At 41.2% G+C, this 23794-nt stretch overlaps 1 protein-coding gene across 6 annotated transcripts in view; it reads right to left on the reverse strand.

Annotated features, from left to right (window-relative positions):
• The window catches only part of Ift80 (intraflagellar transport 80), a 108936-nt gene that overhangs the window by 45587 nt on the left and 39555 nt on the right, over window positions 1–23794 (reverse strand). For all 6 annotated transcript variants that reach the window (XM_076574225.1, XM_076574226.1, XM_042279140.2 and 3 more), the window contains 3 exons: window positions 21327–21416; window positions 19862–19999; window positions 4621–4800 (listed from right to left, as the gene is read on the reverse strand). In XM_076574225.1, the coding sequence (XP_076430340.1) occupies window positions 4621–4800; window positions 19862–19999; window positions 21327–21416 (408 nt within the window). The remainder of the gene's footprint in view (window positions 1–4620; window positions 4801–19861; window positions 20000–21326; window positions 21417–23794) is intronic.

Below are 23794 nucleotides of genomic sequence, written 5' to 3' on the forward strand. Positions count from 1 at the left end.
ACACATGACATACACTTATAAGGTACTGACGTGAGGCAGGCATCTTGGAAGACTGCCCCTGTGCAATTTCTCCACTTGCATACAGATTGGACCTAGGAGCTTGCTGCTACTCAACAGAATAAAGCAAGTGGTCTGTCACTTTTGATCTCAGGTTATGAGAAATGTGTCTTATGTCTGGCCTGCAGCCTCTCTGGCTCCTCTCTTGCTCTGCTAAAGCAAGCTGCCAAGCCATGAGCTGCCATGTGGAAAAGCCACATCCACAGCACTGAAAGAAGCCTGTTATGACCAACAAATAACTGAAGCCCTTAGTTCCAAAGACTACTGAAGTGAATCCTGCCAATAATGTCACTGAGCTTGAAAGGAAATGGTCCTTCAAGAGAAGCCTTAATCCTACCCACACCTTCACTGTATCACCGAGACTCTGAGCCATCCATGCTAACAAACCCATTACTCGATTCCCACTCACGGGGACTGAGAATGTATGTTCCAAGAAGCTTTTGGCTTTTCATGTAAGAACATGCAATGTCCCCCACACTGGCTATGGTAGTTTGAATGTAAGTGTTTCCCATAATCTCATAGAGAATGGCATTATTATGAGATTTAGCCTTGTTGGAGTGGATATGGCCTTGTTGGAGAAAGTGTGTCACTGTGGGGGTGGGCTTTGAGGTTTCCTATGCTCAGGATACTGCCCAGCGTCTCAGTTGACTTCCTAGTGCCTGCAAGATGTAGGACTCTCAGCTCCAGCTCCAGCACCATGTCTGTCTGCATGCTGCCATGTTCACAGCAATAGAAACCCTAACTAAGACACTAGCCCTAGGGGCGGCACTGTTTTGAGAGGTGTTGGTGCCTTTAGAGCATAAGGCTTGGCTGGTAGATACAAGACTGTAGATGCAGGGCTGGAGAATTTCAGGGCAGCTCCACCTCTGCTTAAGATCTCTTGCTCCTGACTGCCACAGCAATGTCACCAGCTACCTTACAACTCTGCCCACACCTTCCCTGCGAAGAGTCTCTCAATCTCAATCTGCCCCCCCCCCCCCCCGCCGGTCTAGACTCAAGAATGCCTTGATTTCCCTTGAGAAACCATCCTTCCACTAGTCTCAGTCACTAAGCAGGTCAAACGAGGCTCACGTTCCCCACACACACTCACTCACTTTAATGCAAACTGAGCATGTGAGACTGAAAGTTTGGCTGCTGCTGGAATTCTTAGAAGAAATGAGCTTTCTGATAGACTTGAGTTGTTAGGATGCAACTCTGGAACTACCAAAGGAACAAAATAGAGACGGCCTTTCTTAATATGAAGCCAATCACAGGGAGAAGGAGACAAAAAGAGGAAGTACTGAAGTCCTGTTGATATTATTTGATCCACTGAAGCAGTAATGCCTCAACTCAGCCTATCTCCTGACTTTACATAAACCAATCAATTTCTGCTGTTTCTAATTTCTCACCTTAAATTAATTTGTGTTTGAATGTATGGGATGGCTTTAAGACACTAACCTATGAGGGCCATGAGAACAGAGAACAAATCTGTTTTATCTGATGCTACATCCCTCATTGCTTAGCCTCATACCTGGAAAGCATGATTACTCAGAAATAGTCACTGAATAAACAAAGATTATTATCCTAACAAAAATACTGAATGGGTCCAACTTAACAAAAATGCAATGTTTTATAATCACAGTATAAAATCCTTTATAAATTAAAAGGCTCTATAATTCTATTTAATTTATTAACTTTTCCTCTTAGGATAACTTGCATTTAATAAGCTATTTAAAAGAATTCGTGTGTAAGGTTACATGTACTTTATCGAGTCACTGAGATGAGCCTTTCTTATTCCAAATTAGAGCCATCTAGAAGCCTATGCTCTCAGGAGAGTTTCATAAATAACTCTAGAACTTTTCTGATAATGCTATATTGCCTAGACCTCATGCACACATGAATAAAATAGTTCTGTCCCAAATCAATCGGTTAAAACTCAATGCATTCTTTGTCCTGGAGACAATGCTGTGTTTGGTTCCAAGTTAAACAACAGAAATGCATTTTTATGCCATCACTTTGATACAACTGTCAGTCTGCAGGAAGTTCGGAAGACAACCCACGGAGGGGATGGGGTCTTGGCTCAGGAGAGTGCTTGCCTAGCAGTTTAGGAGGCCCTGTGCCAATCACCGGCATTGGAAAACAAAAACAAAAGGGATGCAATCAGCAAAGCCCATCTTGGGAAAAACTCTGGGATAGATTATCTGACTTCCTAAGAAAAATATGAAGTATGGTAAGAAGAAACAGAGAGATGGGGGGGAACTACAGACCAACACCAACTTAAAGGCTGCACCAAACCCACTATAATCACTTGAACCCTGACTCAAACAAACTTTAAAACTGTAACATGTAAGAGACACCTGAAGATTTGAGCATCGTGTGGACAGTTTCTAAAATTAAAGAATTATTATTATTGTTGTTGTCGTATGGTAATAGTATTATGGTTATATTAAAAGAGATGTCCTTATTTTTAGCTCTATAGATTGAACATTTATAGATGAAGTCTGATGTCAGAATTTGCCTGAAACTCGATGCAGAGGTTGGAAAGCAGATGTGTCTGTGGATGGGCAGCATGGATCCCCAGCTGATGACTGCCATGGCTGGGGAGTAAAGGTAACGAGATTCTATATACTACTCTCGGCTTTAAAAAAAAAAAAGACATTTTTTTCCACATAAAATTTTCAAAAAAAAAAAAACCATCTAGAGCAAATAATCTAATTATTGAGTCTGGTGAACCTATTACCCACATTTTAAAATCTTGATCCTTGAGCTAGCAAAGTCCTTTAATAGGTTAAACTCCTACTATATGCTTCTAAACTCATTTTTTTTTAAATTTATTTATTTATTATGTATACAGTCTTCTGCCTGAACACATCCCTGTAGGCCAGAAGAGGGCGCCAGATCTTATTACAGGTGGTTGTGAGCCACCATGTGGTTGCTGGGAATTGAACTCAGGACCTTTGGAAGAGCAGCCAGTGCTCTTAACCTCTGAGCCATCTCTCCAGCCCTGCTTCTAAACTCTTACAGGAATTAAAGCCACATGACTATGAATACAGAAGCTAGAAGCAGCTGGTGCAGATGAGAGGCTGAGGAGGAGAAGGTAGAGTTCCTCTTTCTTTGGTCAAGGATTTTCACGGGTCCATTGTCCCGGCACTCCTCCTCCTCCTCATGCCTTTCTTCATCTGAGTTTTGATAGAGTTGATGGACACTTATTCCATGTAAGGCACTGAGCCGTGGTGGCCCTGATGGAAGAACCAAACAGGGCGAGAGCACCCAGTCCTCAGCCGCTGACAACTCACCCGACGTTCTCGGATCTGTAACTAGCCCCTTCCTCCTCCCGTTGACATATCCTATTTCTGCAAATTAACTACAAAATAGTCCACTTCAGATTTACACACTAGCCCCCAAATATGCAGTGGGTGTATTAAACATTCCCAGATAAAGGGATGCGAAGACACAGAGCAGAGGGTCACTCTGCCTGTCCTACTAACTTGCCCTCGGCACTTATAATAGAAAGTTTCTGACCTCTCACTGGAACAGGTCAAAGACCCTTCATGAGAAGTGTCTTCCTTCACAAAAGGGGTGTGTGACAGCCCTATCTGAAAGAAGAGGGACATGGAGGAGGAGCTGTACAAAGCAAGCCTCCTGATTCCCCAGTCCATGGTCATTTGATCAGATCTTTCAGCCTATCACTTTGCTCCACAGCTGTCTGCTCTTCATCAAACCCATAATGCCATGTGAAACTTGCATTAAACAACGTGAATGCCAGCTGGGAGGTGTGACACGCGCCTTTAATCCCAGCCCTCAGGAGGCAGAGCCAGGTGGATCTATAAGAGTTCTAGGTCAGCTACACAAGGCTACACAGAGAAACCCTATCTCAAAAAACAAAAACAAAACAAAACAACAACAAATGTGAAATGTTAAGCTGTACTTTGTCATAGAGGCCTCAGTCAGAAACCTGAATATGGAAGAAAAAAAAATTCCCCTCCCTTATACTGCCTAAATGCCCAGGGCAATTTCCTAAATCTTCCCCATTTTGACTTGCCTTACCTAATTTTTAAAAAGCAATTTTTAAAAAGGTTAAATGAATAAAAACTTTGAATTGAACCCTGTCAGTAAATAGCAGGTTGGGCCTGCCCTGGATGAGCTTCTGGTGTGAAATCTGACATATCTGTCTGACCTCTTCCGCTCTCCTCCCTTAGCTGCAGCGACATTCCCCATTCCCCGAAAGCTTCAAATGCTGCTAGCCCATGGTCTGACGTCATGCCTACAGCTAAGGTACTTTCAACAGTGCCCGGACAGCCGTAAACACCCAGCCACCGTGCCCGACAAACACCCAGCCACCGTGCCCGACAAACACCCAGCCACCGTGCCCGACAAACACCCAGCCACCGTGCCCGACAAACACCCAGCCACCGTGCCCGACAAACACCCAGCCACCGTGCCCGACAAACACCCAGCCACCGTGCCCGACAAACACCCAGCCAATGTGCCCGACAAACACCCAGCCAACGTGCCCGACAAAGACGATCCTCCGCTCTGTCTAGGGGAGAAGCAGGTTCAGTCAGCTCCGGAACGCGGTCCTACCTGCATGGTCCTCCTCTTCGTCAGTGTTACCTGGAAGTTCCTCCACTCCCAGCGCTGCTCCACCACGTGCGCAAAGACCACATGGCCGTTCCCACAGGCCCCAGCGATCTGAGTGCCGTCAATGGACCACGCGATATTAAATATGCTGCCGGTGTTGGGTTTTTCTAAAGCATATGACCACTAGATAAAAAAAGAAGAGGGGGGAAACTGATTTATTACCAAAACGAAAACCAACAGAACTTTTAAATTGGGCACACATTATATACTAAGATACTAAGGTGATTTTAAAGAATGTATTTGGGGAGCATTGATAGTTTTATTTCTTGGAATTTAAATATTTTGCAGCGAAGCTAATAGTGAGATAAATGTCTCTTTGGAACACACTAATTCCATTAAGGAAGGTATTGATGCCTTAGAGTAGTGGTTCTCAACCTGTGGGTTGCAGCCCCTTGGGGTCGAACATGTCTTTCATATATCAGATATTTACATTACAACTCATAACAGAAGCAAAATTACAGTCAAGTAGCAATGAAAATAATTTTATGGTTGGGGGTCCCGACAACATGAGGAGCTGTATTAAAGGGTCTCAACATTAGGAAGGTTGATACCCCCTGCCTTAAAGGAAACGCTGCATTAAAATCCACAGACACAAAACTTTTAAAGTTGATTTAAGATACGATGTATGCTAAAATCTGTCTATGCTTGTGATTCAGTGCCTTATCTTTAGGGAACTATCACTGTCATCTTTAGGGCCAAAGGGGGAAAATGTATTTTTATCTGAAATTACTAAAAGTGCTTTTCTTTTTCTTCTTTTTTTGGGGGGAGGGTGGGAGGTTGAGTGAGGATTTCTCTGTGTAGCTTTGGAGCCTGTTCTGAAACTCACTCTGTAGACCAGGCTGGTCTCGAACTCACAGAAATCCACCTGCCTCTGCCTCCCAAGTGCTGGGATTAAAGGGGTGAACTACCACCGCCCGGCAAAGGTACTTTTCTTGACACAATTATAGTATGTATAATGAAAGATACAGATAGAGTTTTTCAAGTATACTCTAGAAACACAATAAAACAGTATATTAAATAGCCCAAGAACTGCCAAAAAACAAAAAACAAAAAAACACACTTTAATTCAAATGATTGCTTTTAAGTAATAATGTAGAAAATAGTCTATAGGAAAGACATTTTACTTCAAGGTTTTCTATAATCTATTTTAAAAGTTCTGATTGTAATATTTCAAGAATGTCACTACAAAAACATTGTAAAACATCTGGCATGCATTCTAAATCATAAAAGTATTAGGTGCACAAGCCTATTTTTTCTTGCTGTTTTTTTACAGCGTGGAGTAATATAACCCCTCCCAGGACTTGAGGGAACTGCGTAGAAATCAGTAGTCAAGAATCAAGGACAGAAGAGTCTTCTCAGTGCGTTTCAGAAAACAATCACTTTTGGCAGACTATATCAGATGTATTTCCTTTTTACTTCTTGAGATGTAATATAATTTTTTCTAGAATGATTAATTTACTTCTGTATTCTCTTCTCATCCTTCCAACCTTATAATCAAATGAAGTCTTGCATTTTGCTGCTGTGCTTTTGCTAGGGGTTTCTGCCTGGACCGGTGTTATTAGTTTTCAGAAACAGTCATTATGGGGTTGAAGATGGAGCTCAGCTGCAGGACCCTTGCTCAGCACAAGTGTGGCCCGGCATCCAGTCCCCAGGACCAAAGCCACAGAAAGAGTGCAGGCACCAGCGCACCACGACGGGGTGCGGCCTCACTCCAACAACTGTGCAGGAGAAGAGAACACACACACACACACACATACACACACACACACACACACACACACACACACACACACACACACACTCAGTAATTCATACCGCTGTAAAATAAGCCTTTCTGATAAAGGGGCTGTAGAGATAGATGGCTTGGTGGTTATGAGCATGTACTGCTCTCCCAGAAGGTCTAAATTTGGTTCCTAGCACCCACATCTGGTGGCTCATAGCACCTGCAACTCCACCTCTAGGGATCTGGCCCTTCTCTGACATCTGAGGGTACTATATTCATAAGCACAAAGCAACACATACACACAAATAATAATAATGGGGGCCGGAGAGAGATGGTTCAGTGGTCAAGAGCACACGGTACTCTTCCAGAGGATTGGGGTTTGGTTCCCAGCATCCACATGGCAGCTCACAACCATCAGTAACTCCAGTTCCAGGCAATTCAGCATGTGTTCTGGCCTCCACAAGCACCAAGCATGCACAGACATACATGCAAGCAAAACAATCATACACATAGAACAAATGAGTCTTTTTAAGAATAATAATACTGGGGCTGGGGAGATGGCTCAGTGGTTAAGAGCACATGCTGCTCTTCCAGAGGACCTGAGTTCAGCTCCCAGCACCCACATCAGGCAGCTCACAGCTGCCTGTAACTCCAGCTCCTGAAGATCTCACATCCTCACAGCTGCCTGTAACTCCAGCTCCTGAAGATCTCACATCGTCTTCTGAACTCCCTGAGCACCTGTACACATGCAGCACACATTCACACACATACTCAAAAACAATTGTGAAAATGTAATATTTTTAAACTTTCCCAATAAAAGTTCATACATGAAAAATTACGAAATGACTTTTTTTATTACCCATACTTTTGTTTATAACTTCCCCCACAATAAACTGCGCTTAAGGAAAAGGTCTAGTAACACGTTATCAAGGGAAAGATAGTGAAGAAACCATAAGTTGTTTTTGTTAAGTAATGTGAAATATTACAAAGTTTCTTTTCTGAAATTCTAAATAAAATTTTAAGGGATACCTATGAATACACACTACACTTGAAGAGATCTTTTTAAAAAAATAAGTGAAAACTGGAAACTTCACAGATTAAATACAATCATCTTTCTACAAGAGGGTGTGGTGGTGCACACCTTTAATCCCAGCACTCAGAGGCAGAGACAGAGAGATCTCTGAATTCTGGGCCAGCCTGGTCTACATAGTAAGACCCGGTCTCAAAACAAAACAAACCAATCATCTTCTAGTAGTAAGAAGAAATTAACTTATTTGTGTTTGATAAATAAGAAATTAGGAAATACTTCAGGAATACTACATTATATAAAAGTAGTCAATACAAAATAATTAGACTTCATTTACATGTACAGTATTTAATGTTTTGGATCAAGCTTAGGCACACATCTGCACTCAAGTATACCTAGAACAAAGATCTTACTTTAAATTGTATTTTTAGTGTGTGTGTGTGTGTGTGTGTGTGTGTGTGTGTGTGTGTGTGTGTATGTGTGTGTGTGTACATGTACCAAGCATGTGCATGAAAGTCAGAAGACACCTTGCAGGAATCAGCTCTCTTCTCCCACCATGTCGATCCCAGACATAAAATTCAGGTCCTCAGGCTTGGTAGGACACACCAACCCAAGATTGTTTTTAAGTTATCCAATCACAGAGGAGACTGACTTAAGTCAACTTAGTCCCATAAAAAATACATAGGGCCAGCAAGATGGCTCAGCAGGTAAAGGCATTTGCAACCATGCCTGACTACCCACCTGAGTGCAACCCCCAGGCCCCACGTGACAAAAAGAGAAACACAGTTCCAGAAGGTTGTCCTCTGATCTCCACACAAGCATCATGTGTGTAAACCCCCAGTAACTTACACAGAGCAAATAATAAATAAATGTGCAAACATAATAAAATGCACAAATATATCCTAAAATTTTACCATTACTCTGTTTTCTCTCTCTTCTCTAATAACAATGATCAACGTGTCAATCCTCCATTGGGAAAGAGAGGTTGGTTTTTTTGCTTTGCTTATTTCTTTCTTTGTATGTGTGTCAGTGTGGTGTTCATGTTTGTGTGTTCAAATGTGTGTAGGGCATGTGTGTGTCAGTACAGTTTGCACATATGTGCATGTACTTATAGAGTTTGAAGCTAGCAGGAGTCTTCCTTGACTGCTTCCTACCTTATTCATTAAAGCAAGAGCTCTCAACTCAACCCAGAGCTCGCCTATAGAGACTAATCTGGCCAGCTAGCTTGCTCTGGGGACACTCTGTCTCCATCTTCCAAGTGATGGAATTTCTGGCAGGCCGCCACATCCACCTGGCATTGACTTGGGTTCTGGGGATCCAAACCCTAGTCCTCAGACCTGCTCGGTGACGAACACTTTATCTACTGAACCATCTCCTTGTCTCAAGAGGTTGATTTTTTGGAGACAGATCTTGTGCAACATAGACTAAGCTGCTCTTGAATCTCAATTTTTTCAATTTTCCTGATTGTTCCTGGGACTATATACACCTGGCTGCACTTTTTTTTTCAAGACAAGGTCTTATAATTTAAGCCAGGCTGGCCTGAAACCTGCAGAAGTCTTTGTCCAAGCTGCACCCTCATCCTCTAAATACTCTTGGAAGACGACACTGATGCTCTCTGAACAGCAAAGGACCGGGACCAGGCATGAGTATTACTGAATGAATGCATACAGAGAGGAACAAGCTTATGGCTGCAGGCTTATAAAATCATTTTTTAAAATTCCAAAGAATAACAAAATCCAGATGTTTAGATATTTTCAGATTAACCTTCTCTGATAGCACACACTATACATTTTAGCACTCAGAAGGTTAAGACCGAAGGATCTCTCACTCAAAGCTGGTCTGGGCTATATAGCAAGACTCAGTTCCAAAATAAAGACAGAAAACTAATTAACACCGAAATTACTGACTGGGTCGATTTCACTAATGAGCTGATCAAAAATGCTTCAAGTGAAACTCTTTGAAAACAAAAACAATATAACTGTATATACAACAATCCAGTAAGATGGAACATTTCTACAATGCCCATTATATGATGCGTTGATTTTATTTATTTATTTATTTAAAGATTTTTGTTTAAAAATTTTTATTGTATATATATGGGTGTCTTCCCTGCAAATACATCTGTGCACCATGTCCATGCTTGGTGCCTGCAAAGCCAGAAGAAAGCATCAGATCCCTTGGGACTAGAGCCATAGATGGTTGTAAGCCACCTTGTGAGAGCTGGGAATCAAATATGGGTCCTCTGGAAGAACAGCCAGTGCTTTTAACCATGGATCCATCTCCCCAGGCCCTAAGGACTGATTTTAAAAATAATGAAAGTAAATTCTGCAATAGAAATCCAATTTAGAATAAATTTTTGAGTCTCTTATTCCTGGACAGCAGAAAAGAATCCTTTTGCTTTGTGGTTTATATTTTATGGTTCCTAACAAAGTTGCTTTTATACCAAATATGAAAATGTAACTATAAATTTCTCTTTGTCTTTAATTATAAAGTCAGAAATTCACTTACATAAATAGGACATCTCGGAGGATTAAACTAAAACCTTGTGGTAAATCTGAAATGGTCTGAGATAAAAAACGCCTGCCTCTGCTGCCTCCTTCACTACTAACACTTTGCCTGAGTGGCTACTAGGCTTGAGTCTGGCCAGTTATGTTCACACCACCTTCCCCAGCATGCCTGAACACATATGATTAGACCAGGCTTATATTCCTAACATAGACAAGGCTACCAATCTCTCCCCTGGGGACAAAAGTGGTACGTGGATTTTTGATGCAGTCTACACTCTTCAATGTAGGGGTTATACACTCTAAGTCACTGTCCAGGACATAAATTGGAGGGGAGGGGGGATGACAAGTCAGTTCACTGGGAAAGAAAAAAATCTCTGGATACATACACAGAGGTAAAGACAAAAGACACAAGGATGCTTTCCATTTTCTTAGCAATCTACCTTTGTTCCGAGGTAGATTCCCTGAGCCTCTGAAAGATGTCCCTCTATCTTTATAACCAATTCTTCTCTTTGTTAAATACTTGCATACAGCCACAATAAAATGTAGAAATCTAAAGGCACGGATCAGCCACGTTGCTCCAGCACAGCTTGATATTTTGGCATGTTTGGTGTGCCCTGTGCAGGTTGTTTCTTGTATTAAAGAGCAATAAAACAAAGCCGGGCGTGGTGGCGCACGCCTTTAATCCCAGCACTCGGGAGGCAGAGGCAGGTGGATCTCTGTGAGTTCGAGACCAGCCTGGTCTACAGAGCAAGTTCCAGAACAGGCTCCAAAGCTACACAGAGAAATCCTGTCTTGAAAAACCAAAAAAGGAAAAAAAAAAAAAAAAAGAGCAATGAAACAAACAATTAGTATTCATAAGAAGTGAGTGACAGTCAGGTGACCAGGGGAAAGACGGCACAGGACTGTGGAGTTAACTGAGGAGAGATGATCATTTAGCCCTGATCACTGACTTGGTACATGGGGATATAAAGGCCCAGAAGAAGCATTCAACTTTGTACCTTTGCCACTGGAGTTTGACCCCAGAACTCTAGAAATGTGCCGAAGCTACTCCCACACTAAGCAAAATTGTAAAAAGTAATTTAAATTTCAAAATAAAAGTTAAATTAAATTTGAAAAAAAAAAAAGCAACCATACCAAACAGCAGTGGTTTTTTTTACGGTAGCTGAGGATGCTGTATAACAGGTTAAGCTACTGGGCTTGGGGGAGGGCTCAGTGGTTAGAAGCACCAGCTGCTCCTCCGGAGGACCCGAGTCGGATTAGCAGCACCCACTTGACACCTCACAGCCCTCTATAAACGCAATTCCAGAGGACCAATGTGCTCATAGAGTCTCCAAGGGCATCGGGTATGCATGTAGGCTAAACCCCCATACACGAAAAATAAAGAGTTTTTAAATGTTATGGTATGGAAGAATGATATATCCCGTTGAAGAAAAAGATGAGATCTGTTTTCTTGTGTTCTCTGAAATTGCTTATTCAAGTTATTTCCCAACAAAGAAATACTTATTTAAATGTAAAACAATGACTTAACTGTATCCTCTCTGCACGTTCTTGTACACATATACCACACTGAAAGAATCCTCAAAAGTCTTGTTTGCCTTCGTTCGAAAATTTCAACTCATAAAATTACATACACATCAATTTGGCTAAAGACAAAGAGACAGGAGAAGTAGTTCCTCCACTCTCTATGGAAGACTGGTGTTTATGCATATTCTCATATATTACCTCTAACATGCTCCAAATTGTAATTTATATGCAGCATTGACAGTGAAAAGTTACATAAGACAGTAAGACAAGCTCCTGCAGGTAGCAAATTATAAAATTTATTTTAATTGAATGGAAGAGTGAATGAACAGAAGAAAGTCTGAATGTTCACAGAGAAAATGAGAATCACAAATTGTCTTCTGCATAACCAATAGCGCCCCCTACTGATACACAAAAGCTACATTGCAGTTAATTAAAAAGCCAAAAGTACCTTGCATCCTCAGATCCTTCTCCTTGAATCCTGTTCTGTTTAATAATTAGTGTAATTTGTTAACATATTCTAAATATTTACTTAAAATACCTGTTAATTTGAATCACAGTTTTAGACATCAAAGATAGAAATAAAGTTTATTATAGAATCTAGAAAAAAAATATGGCACCATGAGTCTAAATTGTATTCCACAGCAATTCACTTAGACCATGATTTACTTTACTGATCATCCAGTAATGTTCATCTTCCTTACAAATTTATTTTTGTATTTCTTGACCATTTCACTTAAACTAATGCTATCTCAGACTGGAGAACTACCTCAATGGTTAAGAACACTTGCTGAGACTCTAGTTCAGTTCTCAACACCCACACTGGGTGGCTCGGAACTGCCTATAACTGTCCTGCTCCAGAGGGTCCAATCCCTCTTCTGGCCTCTGCAGGCACCCATACACATGCGGCATATACATACACAGACACATAATACACATAAATAAATAAAAATAGTTAAAACTTTCCCAGCTTAGTTTTTAATTCTTTTATTATATTTGTGTGTGTGTGTGTATGTGTGTGTGTGTGTGTGTGTGTGTGTGTGTGAGAGAGAGAGAGAGAGAGAGAGAGAGAGAGAGAGAGAGAGGACAATTTAGTTGGTTCTCTCCTTCTGCCTTATGGGTCTGAGGGATTAGAGTTAGGTCTCCAGGACGGGCAGCAAAGACCACTGCCTGCTAAGCCGTCTCAGTGTACATTTAGACTTTCTTGAATGCACAACAGCTGTGTCAAAGTGTCCAGTCAAGTTATACTTGTAAAAGTTATACTGATTAATGTTTCCATCCATGTGCTACAAGGAAGTCCATTTTCACATTTTCTGGTAAGTGAAAAATGTATTGCTCTGCAGATTTTAGATGCATGACACTTGTTACTAAAGAGATGGTACTCTGGAGTTCTGGAAGTGTTTATATTTCTTTAAGACCTTGCTTATATTTTAACTATAGAATTTCAATTAGGTTCTTTTAACATAGTTTCTTTGGTTGGGTATAGTGGTGCATGCCTTTAATCCTAGCACTTGGGGGTCTGATCTTGAGGTAGGCAGATCTCTCTGAGTTTGAGGCCTGGTCTTGTCTGGTCAACAAGAGCTACACAATGGGACCCTGTATCAAAAAAAAATTCTGTTGATTTATCCATACTTCTTTAATTATTTTGAGCACATAGTCTTTGTCTAACAGGTTCAATGTTGGATATCTTGGGAATGTCTTTTGTCAACTTCTTTTTTCCCCCTATGAATGGGCCACTGTGTTCTGCTTCTCAGTATGCCTTATATCTTTTTTTTTTTTTTTTTTTTTTTTTTAACTAGATATCTGGAATACCACCATTTGGGTAACTCTGGAAACCAGACTCCTCTCTCAGTCTGTGGAATTGCCTGATGGTTATAGAAGTGATCTGCCCATTTAGTGACCTCTGTAGACCGTTTTCCCAAAGACTATTCCTCTCCTATATGAAGTCTTCATTCTGTTACTCAACAGTCACCCAACAGCTGATACAGCCGAACAGCAAGAGAAAAGGCTACTCACCAACCCTTGGCTTATGGAGCACCACAAAAGCTAGGTTCCATCCAACCTGTCCCAGAAGTCAGGAGGAGAGGTAAGACCAGGAGTTCAACACCACCCTCAGCTATGTAGCAAGTTTGAAGACAGCCTGGGCCACATGACACCCTGTCTCAAAAAAATAATTAATTGATTGATTAAACTACCTTTCATAAAGGGGGAGTTTATTCCTTGAGGACTGGACTGACGGGAAAGGAAAAGGAGAAAAAACATCACTCTGACCAAGAGCCAGGATAGTAGAGGGCCATCCATACTCCTGTAACTCCAATAAAGCCACTGGTTTATTAAGACAGACCTAAGTGCCACCCACCCTCCTTCTGATGGGAAAAAGCCCACTGGGAAAAGAGAGTCTCGACACTAAGGTGTTAAGACCATGGAGCACCACCAAATAACCCATGCATGAAAATGACTAGAACCGACAGCCTAAACCTAAGAGATAAGTTCCCGAAGTAACATTTCACTTCATCATATTGCAAATAGGGCCTAAACGAACCCATGGTTCTGGACTCACAGGCCCCAGTGGGGAGCATACTATCACTGTTTTGCTAAACAGACATCGAAGTGTCTGCTGAATTTGAATCTCTAGACTTGTTGACTTAACTAATACAGTCCTGAGCCCTCGTGAGAGACGTTTCTTCATGCAATAGATGGCAGCTAATTCAGAAACTCACAGCTGGTTAAAGTGCAGAGAATAAATGTCTATGGAGTGCTCAGCCACAAACTGGACATCAATATCACACCCTCTCCCCCAAAGGCTCATTGTGGAAGAACTATAAGAACCAGAACGGGGAGGACTGGAGTGAAACAGTAGCTTCTGGACAGTCCAGGACAACTCCCTCAAGAGCACAGAGCCCCTGCACAAGCTCAAGCCAATCAACACTCGCGCACACAGGGAGGCGGGCTCAGCTGCACAAGCTCAAGCCAATCAACACTCGCGCACACAGGGAGGCGGGCTCAGCTGCACAAGCTCAAGCCAATCAACACTCGAGCACACAGGGAGGCGGGCTCAGGAACTCCCACCTCTAGCCACTAATGCTTCTAGGGGAGAGTGAGTCAGTTTTCCTTGCAGCTGGGCCCCAGGAGTTGACCATGCTCCAGGGGACAGACCCAAGCCCCTGAGTATGGACAGCACCAATTGGACTCGGTAGGCTACTTAAAAATTTTTTCTTAAAGGGACTAGAGAGATGGCTCAGCACTTAAGAGCACTGGCTGCTCTTCCAGAGGACCCAGTTCCCAGCACCTACATGGCAGTTCACAACTATCTATAAATCCAGTTCCAGGATCTCTGACACCCTCACACAGATACACACGCAGGGAAAACAGCAATGCACATAAAATAGAAACAAATCATTTTTTAAAATTTCTTAAACGAGAACACAAAGTTGGGAGGAGGAAGTGAGAAGATGGGAGGTGGATCTGCAAGGAGTTTAGGGGTGAATAACATCAAAATATATTGTATGCATCAATTCAATTCCCAAAGAATCAAAAAAATAAAATAATATTTAAAATACAGAACTCAATAAGGTACCTTTTAGCAACATCTAAGTAAAGCTATGCATGCTAAAATTTAGGTAACTTGACTACTGTAATGTTCAAACAAAGTATCTAATAACACAAAATGAGAATAATTTATGTTATATTAGGGGGTTATGTTCAAGAAAGCATGCAAGCAGTAATGAAGATGATAAAGTAGTCAGAAACGTAAATAAGTACACAAGGCTCTTCCCAATATATACCAAAGATTTCTCTCCTGAGCCTAGCCCTCTCCAGCTCACCTTGCTAGCCCATTACTGAGACCTGCAGCCCCACATCCACTGCCCTCATCCTTCTCTTCCCTAGTCTGTCCTCCACACTGACCTCGGAGCACACCCCCATTCTGAAATGACCACTCTTTGGAAGGTCACTATCTAAAACGCAGTAACCCACCACTGTCCCTACAATAAAATCCAAATTGCCACCCCTGGGCTAAGCCTTTACTTTTTCTTTCTTTTTTCTTTTCTTTTCTTTTTTTTTTTTTTTTGTTGTTGTTGTTTTGTTTTGTTTTGTTTTTTTTGAGACAGGGTTTCTCTATGCAGCCCAGCGGTCCTGGAACTCACTCATAGAGATCTGCCCATCTCTGCCTCCCGAGTGCTGGGACTAAAGGTGTGCACCACCACCACCACCACCACATGGCAGTTTTTAATTTTCTAATAGACTTTCATTTTGGCCTTTGCTTGGCTTATCCTCTTTCCTTATCACAGTTCCTGTTATCAAAGCAACACTTCTAACACTTGAACTCTAGTGTTACTACCCACCAGCCACAGCGCTTTAAGAACTAACATACTATGCAGGATTTCCAGCTTCATGGCTCCAGCTGTTCCCAAGATTCTTATAACAGAGGCTCCCACGGTTAAACAGATCAATATGGAGCTTCCACTAACTGACAGGAACATATCCTGAGCTCAATCTTATCTTTCCCACTCTGAAGTTGAGGGGGGTCCACAGAAAGGAACTAGATTTTAAAGGACTAAAATGCATCCTCTTCTGCACAGCCAGAGCAGGCTAGTTAGGTGAGTATCTCTTATCTCTTCATTATCAACCCCTGATAATATCCAATGCAAGATCTACTGACATTGCACAAAAATTGCCATACTCTTTCACACGTGGAGACCCAAGAGGTTTCTTTTGCCTGAAATCACTTCCTTTAACTTGTCTCCTTAGTGAATTACTTACTCACCAAGCCTCGGCTCTCCAGTCAATGTCCACAGGGAGAATTAGACTCACACACATCGTCACATGCTTAACAAACCTCCTATAGATCACTTAGTGACTATTCGGTATAAGTCTTATGAGTCTCTACCAGACTGTTAGCAACTTGAATAAAAGTCTTTATATGTTTTAATGTCTAAAGCCCCGTTTCACAAACACTGTCTGATCAATAGTACCTATCTGATGACTATCAAATAAAAAGAATACATACTTAAAATGTTATCATCTCAAATCTCTAAGATATTACAACATATTCAGGCAATTTAGTTTACTTTTCCAGAATTAATACTAGTCTAAAAAAGGATATGGTGCTTAATGAGGTGAATTTTGAATTCAGTTATTTACATAAATCAATTTTTAAAATTTTAATCAAAATGATACATTAAAATGATTATGTACAAGCTGACTTATTAATAACTTAACTGAATACTGTACTCTACAGATAATATTTAAGCTATCGGATTCTATGCACTAAAGAGTCAAAAATAATATGCATAAAATTAATAGATAATATAAAAGCATAATGTATCACAAAAATGAGTCTATATGTTCTTTAGAACTATCCATCACTGATGGACACGTAAAGTAAAGATCCTTACATCTGAAAACAAAGCAAAACAAAACAAAGGGTTTTACGTGATTAGATACTCAACATCCTGATGTCATAGCTGAGAAAAGAAAAGATCAAAGTGAGAAGTAGGAAAATAGAATTTAAACATCATTTTATACAAACTTTAGGTTGTCTACACAGGACATGATAAAAAGAAGCCAATTGTGAGACAGGCCTTAAAGAATGTGTACAATTCACTACGTAGAAGATGGAAATGAGAATATTCTATGGAAAGATAAAAATAAAGTCAGGAGGCTGGGTGTGGTGGTATTCTAATTGTACTGAAATGTGATTTTGATTGTATGTTAATAAATAAAGTTGCCCAGGGGTCAGAGCTATTAGAGCCATTGACAGAGTGTGGCGGTGGTGGCACACGCCTTTAATCCCATAGATCTCTGTGTGTTCAGGGATACAGCCAGCATTGGAGACATATGCCTTTAAGACCTAGGGGGCTGTACATTCAGACAGTGACGAGGCAGTCACGTGTTTGGGTTTACAACCAATGAGAAGGCAGAACAATAATACTATAAAAAAGACGTACAGACAGGATATAGCTCTCTTTCGGGAAGCTGGGACACCGTGCAGGAGGAAGGGTGAGATTTTAGCTCTGAGCTCTGACCTCTCGGCTTTCTCTTTTACATTGTTTCTGTGTTTCTTATTTAATAAGACTGTTGGATACATCAACAGCTGGGCAGTGGTAGTACTTTAATCCCAGCACTGGGGAGGCAGAGGCAGGCAGATCTCTGTGAGTTCAAGGCCAGCCTGGTCTACGGTTCGAGTTCCAGACAGACTCCAAAGCTACACAGAGAAACCCTGTCTTGAAAAAAAACAAACAAATGAAACCAGACATGGTTGGTGCCCAGCTGTAATCTCACTGCTTGGGAGGCACACAGAGAAGAGTCTGGGATGCTTAGCCAGTCCGTCTCACAAAAAGAAAGGAAGGAAGGTGGGAGGGAGGGAGGGAGGGAGGGACACAAGAAAAGGAAAAAGGACAAAAGGAGTGGGGTTTAGGAGCCAGCATTCAGCCCGATACACAGGCACATATTAGGAGCTGTGGGGAGTGACTGATCGATTTTACAGCACCAGATTTCAGCTCCTACTGGCAGGCACAAGGCTAACATTTTATGTGATGGAAAACTAGTAACCAGAAAGGTTAACAGGTTGTTTATAAAGTTCAACAATTCTAACTACCCAAACGTGCACTTGAAGAAGGAAAGCCATGAAACAAAAGGAGAGTCCCTCATGGCTAAGAACAGTAGGAATCATCCCACTGCTACAGTTCAGACCTTCAGTGTCCCCTGATGTCCCTCTGCTAATGGCTTGAACAGTCTTCAGCATGGCCCCTTTAGGAGGTGGTGGAACCTGTAGAAGGTAGAGTACTGCAAAAGGAGTCCTTAGTCACGTGGTGCATCCCTGGCGGGATTGTGGGACCCCTGCCTGTGCTCGTCCCCTCTCACTTCCCAGCATGCTCTGCCACACACTGTTGATGTTGCTTCTCACACTCCCAAAGGCATGGAAACAAACGGCAGTGGACTAGGAACTCCAAGAGTCGAAACAGATCTTTTATTCTACCAGCTGACTTCCTCATCCACACTGTAATGGTGACAGAAAGCTAACATAACAAGTCAGACTGTCAGCCACATAATGCTACCGCTTTTGGAGTACTTTCATGGACAACTCATTCTTCGAGAGAATGGGTAACCGCTACCAAGCTCGGCATTTGCCAGAACAGGGGTCCGTTCTAAACACCATGTATACTCTTGCAAAGAAAACCCTCACATGTATCCAAACATGAACATTCATGCACTCTTCCCTCTCTCTCCCTGTGTGTGTGTATGTGTGTATGTGCTGTATTCACATATGCACAAGCTTGTGTGAGTGTGTACACGTGTGCATGTGGGTGTACATGCACATATCTGTATATGCATTTGGAGGACAGAAATTGACATCAAGTATCTTCCTGTATCTCTCTCCACTGTTTTGACACAGGGTCTCCTTGAACCTGGAGCTTAGCTATTCAGCTGGACCAGATGCCTAATGAGCTCCAGGAACCCTTATGGCTCCACCCTCCACCAGTACTGGGCACAAATGTGCACCATGCTGGGCTTTTGTGCCCTCATGCTTATGCAGCAGGCACATACCACCAACCCACTCCCCAGCTCCCTAAACATGAATCCTTAAGAAAGAAATATATAGCCGGGCGGTGGTGGCGCATGCCTTTAATCCCAGCACTTGGGAGGCAGAAGCAGGTGGATCTCTGTGAGTTCAAGGCCAGCATGGTCTACAAAGCGAGTTCCAAGAAAGGCGCAAAGCTACACAGAGAAACCCTGTCTCAAAAAACAAAAAAAAAAAAAAAAAAAAAGAAAGAAAGAAAGAAAGAAAGAAAGAAAGAAAGAAAGAAAGAAAGAAAGAAAGAAAGAAAGAAATACCCTTTGGGGACTTTTAGAGATTTGTCTGTTTGTTTGCTTACTTTTTGAAACAGGGCCTCACTGTTCCTGACTAGCCTAGAACTTCCTGTGTAGACCAGCTGGACACAAACTCACAGAGATCTGCCTGCCTCTGCCTTCCAGTACTGGATTAAGGGCATACGCCATCATACCTAGCACTAAAATCAACTTTTAAATTTACTATTAATTCCTACAAAAAATATGCAACTAAAAATTTTAATGAAGCATGTTGATACCACAAATAAACTTAAAGCTGTCCTCTCCACACTAAGGGGGAATAAAGGTGAACACTCACACTGTTTTACCATCCTTCAGAGTCATGCTCAAAACAAGTATTTCCCAAAAGATAAATAATAGAGAATATGTCCACTCTTCAATTGTAAACCATTTAATCTCACAATCAGGAATTGACTGAACCACCTTACTAAGACAAATAAGAGAGGTTAAGTCAAATGCTTTCATTGAAAACATTTCTCACAGTGTGAGCGCTGGGTGTGGTACATTGCCACCTCTATGGCAGCACATCTGTGAGTGCTCATCCCTGCAACTTACCCCGGTTTTATCACACAAGCGTAAAGTATGAAAGGAACCAACAGCAAACAACTCGCCATCCGGAGCCCAGGCGACTGAGGTAATAGGGTGCTCGTGAGGCTGAGAACTGTACAGCACGCGACCATAACTATCCCACACCTACAAAATCAAAAACTTTTCAATGTTTTATAATATCACCACATTACTACAAGAAAGTTTGTCCTCCAATAAAATATCAAGTGAAGATGAGAAATCATAATCGTGCAGCATTAGCAACTAGAAACTTAACCATCATACAAGGAGGACAAAGCAGCAATTCTGGAAATGTACATGCCTCAGAAAGGAAAATTTCACAACATTACTAACCTGGATTAAACATGATATCTACCCATTTTAAGTACTTTAAATTGAGTAGTAAAATCTGGTGATGGTTGGCCTTTCCGAGAATTTCTTTTTGCCAAATGAGATTTCTACTGACTTTCTGTAATAGTTTATTTCAGTTAAAGCCCCTGAAATTACAGTTACACTGAATTGTACTGTTGGAGCTAGAGTATACCTCAACATGAGTAACTTTTATCTAGCGTATCAATGGTCTCAGTACTGCAGACAAGGGGAAACATTTTAGCAACCACAAATGATTTTGCTCTGTAATGGACCAATATTTAGGAAGCTTCTAGAACTGAGCTCTAAAAATGTAAATGAATAAGGAAATGAACTAATTTAAAGCATGAAGCAAAAGAAGCTGAATTGATATTGCTGCTTATTAAATAAAAATTTTATTATAAGAACTTTAGGCTGGGCGGTGGTGACACATGCCTTTAATCCCAGCACTCGAGAGGCTTAGCCAGGCGGATCTCTATGAGTTTGAGGCCAACTTGGTCTACAGAGCAAGATCCAGGACAGGCACCAAAACTACACAGAGAAACCCTGTCTCAAAAAATAAATAAACAAACAAAAACAAAGAACTTTAAATAGCACTTAAAGTTGGAAACCAATTTTCTCAATTATTACGAAAAAGAAAAAACTAAAAGATTAGTCTTATATGCTGAATACTTTTCCCCTAAATTTTATTCTCTTAAGCCGACAGTAAGTCTAAACATAATATATTATCGTGGTCAGTTTTAGTTGTCAACTTGAACATAGTACAGAATCATGTGAGAAGAGATCCTCAGTAATGGGCTGTCTAGCAGGTTGGCCTGGGGATGTCTCATGTGAAATGAAGTGGGAAGACCCACCCACTGTGGGTAGCATGACTTCCTGGACTCTGTAAGAGCTGAAGAAAGAACTGAATACAAGCATATGTGCATCCATCCTCTCTCGGCTCTTGACTGCTGGCGTGACTAGCTGCTCAAGCCCTGCCCTGACCTCCCTGCAATGACGTAACCTCTAACTCTAAGCCAAACAGACCCTTTCTCTCCTGAAGCTGCTTCTTCCAGGATACTACTGTACCCCAGTAACAGGAAAGGAAGCTTATACTTCTGCATACCTTATACTTACAGTCTTCACCAGCAGATAAAATAAGATCGTTGACTGAGTTCCAATCGACTTTTAAAATAATGCCTTCATGGGCTTTCCACTGTGAAGAGGAAAAAAATATTACAACTTTAGAAGTGAAATTTTTTCTATAGAAAATATTGTTGTCTGTTTCCTTTTTGTTTTTTGTTTTGTTTGTGTTTTAAGAGCTGAGGGTCTGACTGTGTTGCACAGCTTGGCCTAAACTATTGGACTCAAGCGATCCCCCCACACCCTGCTAAGTGGCTGGGGTGACTGCCGACCACTCATGCTCAGCCTGTCCCCTCTTTCTGGTGCACTGCTTTCTTTTTTCTTTTTTCCCCTTACCATCCATTCATGGCTTCCGATCTTCCTTCAATACCCACTGTGCAGTTAGTTCTTCATTTGCTCGATTCAGTCCACTTTCCAAAGAAAACACCTAGCACCACGCCATCCACTTTACAGCCTACATCCCAGGAATTTGCTCAGTTGCCTGGACTCCAGTGGCAAAACTGCTTGCTGCTACATTGTTTCCAGCTTGACTTTAGCATGACAAGCTGGAATAAATGTGATATAATCTAAGGCATCAGCTGACTTCAAATCTCATTTGTCCTGCTGGTCCTCTCAGTGACACTGTCTTCATGCTTACTTACAAAATTCTCTCTCCTCTTTGTTTCCTGGGGGTGGGGGCAGGAGAGAGGACTAGAACCTGATCCTAGGGCCTCTATATGCCAGACTGGGGTTTTTTGTTGTTGTTTCAACCTCTAGTACATAAACATCTTTAGTATTCTCTCTCTCTCTTTTTTCCTGCACATCTCCTAAGCTTTATTCTTTATGGGTCTAGGTCACAACTGGATTTATTACAAATCCTCTGTTGATTTACTATATAATGAAACAGTGTTTTCTGTAATAAATATATATTCTATACATACAAAATGCCTATAGACAGACATATACAAGTTACCCAGAAACTTTCAATCTATAAAGCAAGCATGTTTTTCTTGCTTTTAAACATATCCAGAGACATATAGAATGTATATCCATATATATGGATATATATGTCACACAGAAACTGGTAATCTAGAAAATAAGCATAGGCGTACTGCTGTTAAATATAATTTATGTTCCCATTTGCTATTACCATTCATGTAATTAGGCATTTTTTAAATTTAAGATCCATCTGAACAACAAGTTCCTTATGGCGGAAACATCTTCTGTTTCTCTTTCTTATAAAATAAACTGAGGACAAGTTTTGTTTGCTTGCTTGTGTGTGTGATGCTGTGGTCAGACCCAGGGCCTCACACATGCTGATCTACTTTGGAATACACCACAAGTCCTGCTCGATGCTATTTAATATCCAATACTCCACATACTGGCATACAGCTGGCATGTAGTATATTTATACTGAACAAATAAATATGCTTCCTCACATAAACTGGACTCTGAGTGTGTGAAATGCCTTAAGGAAATGTGGCTTACAGTTCTAAACTGCACTCCTTTTCATGGACCATCTATACTTGCATGCACTTATACTCCTGGAGACTTGCTACAAGTTTAGATTCCCAAAAGGAATGGATAATTTGCATTACATTTCTAATTATACTCTAACTCCTCTTTTGCTCCACAGAATTGTGATAATGGGTTTATTTTCTTTTCTATTCTATTCTGGCTTACACAGAAGCTCTAAAGTATATTTTATGATGATGTACAAAACTTCCAAGTTTCATTTATATAAACCTAATTACAGATGTCTTAACACACATGAATATAAACCAAAGGTATAAATGAAAAGATTTCACGTCCCTGCTTTTGCTGTCTAAGTTCATTGCAGATTTATTGGCTAGTATTTTGTCAGCTAAATACAAGCTAAAAGAGAAGAGGGAGCCTGCATTGAGAAAATGCCTTTATAAGAGTAGCCCTCAGATCTCTGTGAGTTCGAGGCCAGTCTGGTCTACAGAGCGAGATCCAGGACAGGCACCAAAACTACACAGAGAAACCCTGTCTCCAAAAAAACAACAAAAAAAGAGTTGCCCATACAGAAGCCTTTATAAGAGTAGGCTGTAGGCTTGTGGGCTATTTTCTTGATTAATAATTGTCATAATTAATAGATAAGTAATAGACAGATAGACAAGAGATAACATGCATTGTCTATACAGAAATTACAATATACAACATCAAAGTTTCCTTAACCCCTTTTATTGCTTGAAATCTACATTTACCCAATTTCTAAAATGATGCTTTTTTTTTAAATTTATGTGTTCAATGGCCTGCATGGACATATGTGGACTACATGTGTGCAGTACCCACAAAGGCCAGAGGAGGCATTGAATCCACAAGAACTGGAGACGTAGACAGATGCTACCTGTGGTGTGTGGGGGTGCTGGGAACAGAACCAGGGTCCTCTGCAAAAACAGTAAGTGTGCTTAACAGCTGAGCCATCTTTCTAGTCCCCGAACTTACACT

Source organism: Peromyscus maniculatus, chromosome 6, assembly GCF_049852395.1.
Source record: "Peromyscus maniculatus bairdii isolate BWxNUB_F1_BW_parent chromosome 6, HU_Pman_BW_mat_3.1, whole genome shotgun sequence".
Taxonomy (NCBI): domain Eukaryota; kingdom Metazoa; phylum Chordata; class Mammalia; order Rodentia; family Cricetidae; genus Peromyscus; species Peromyscus maniculatus.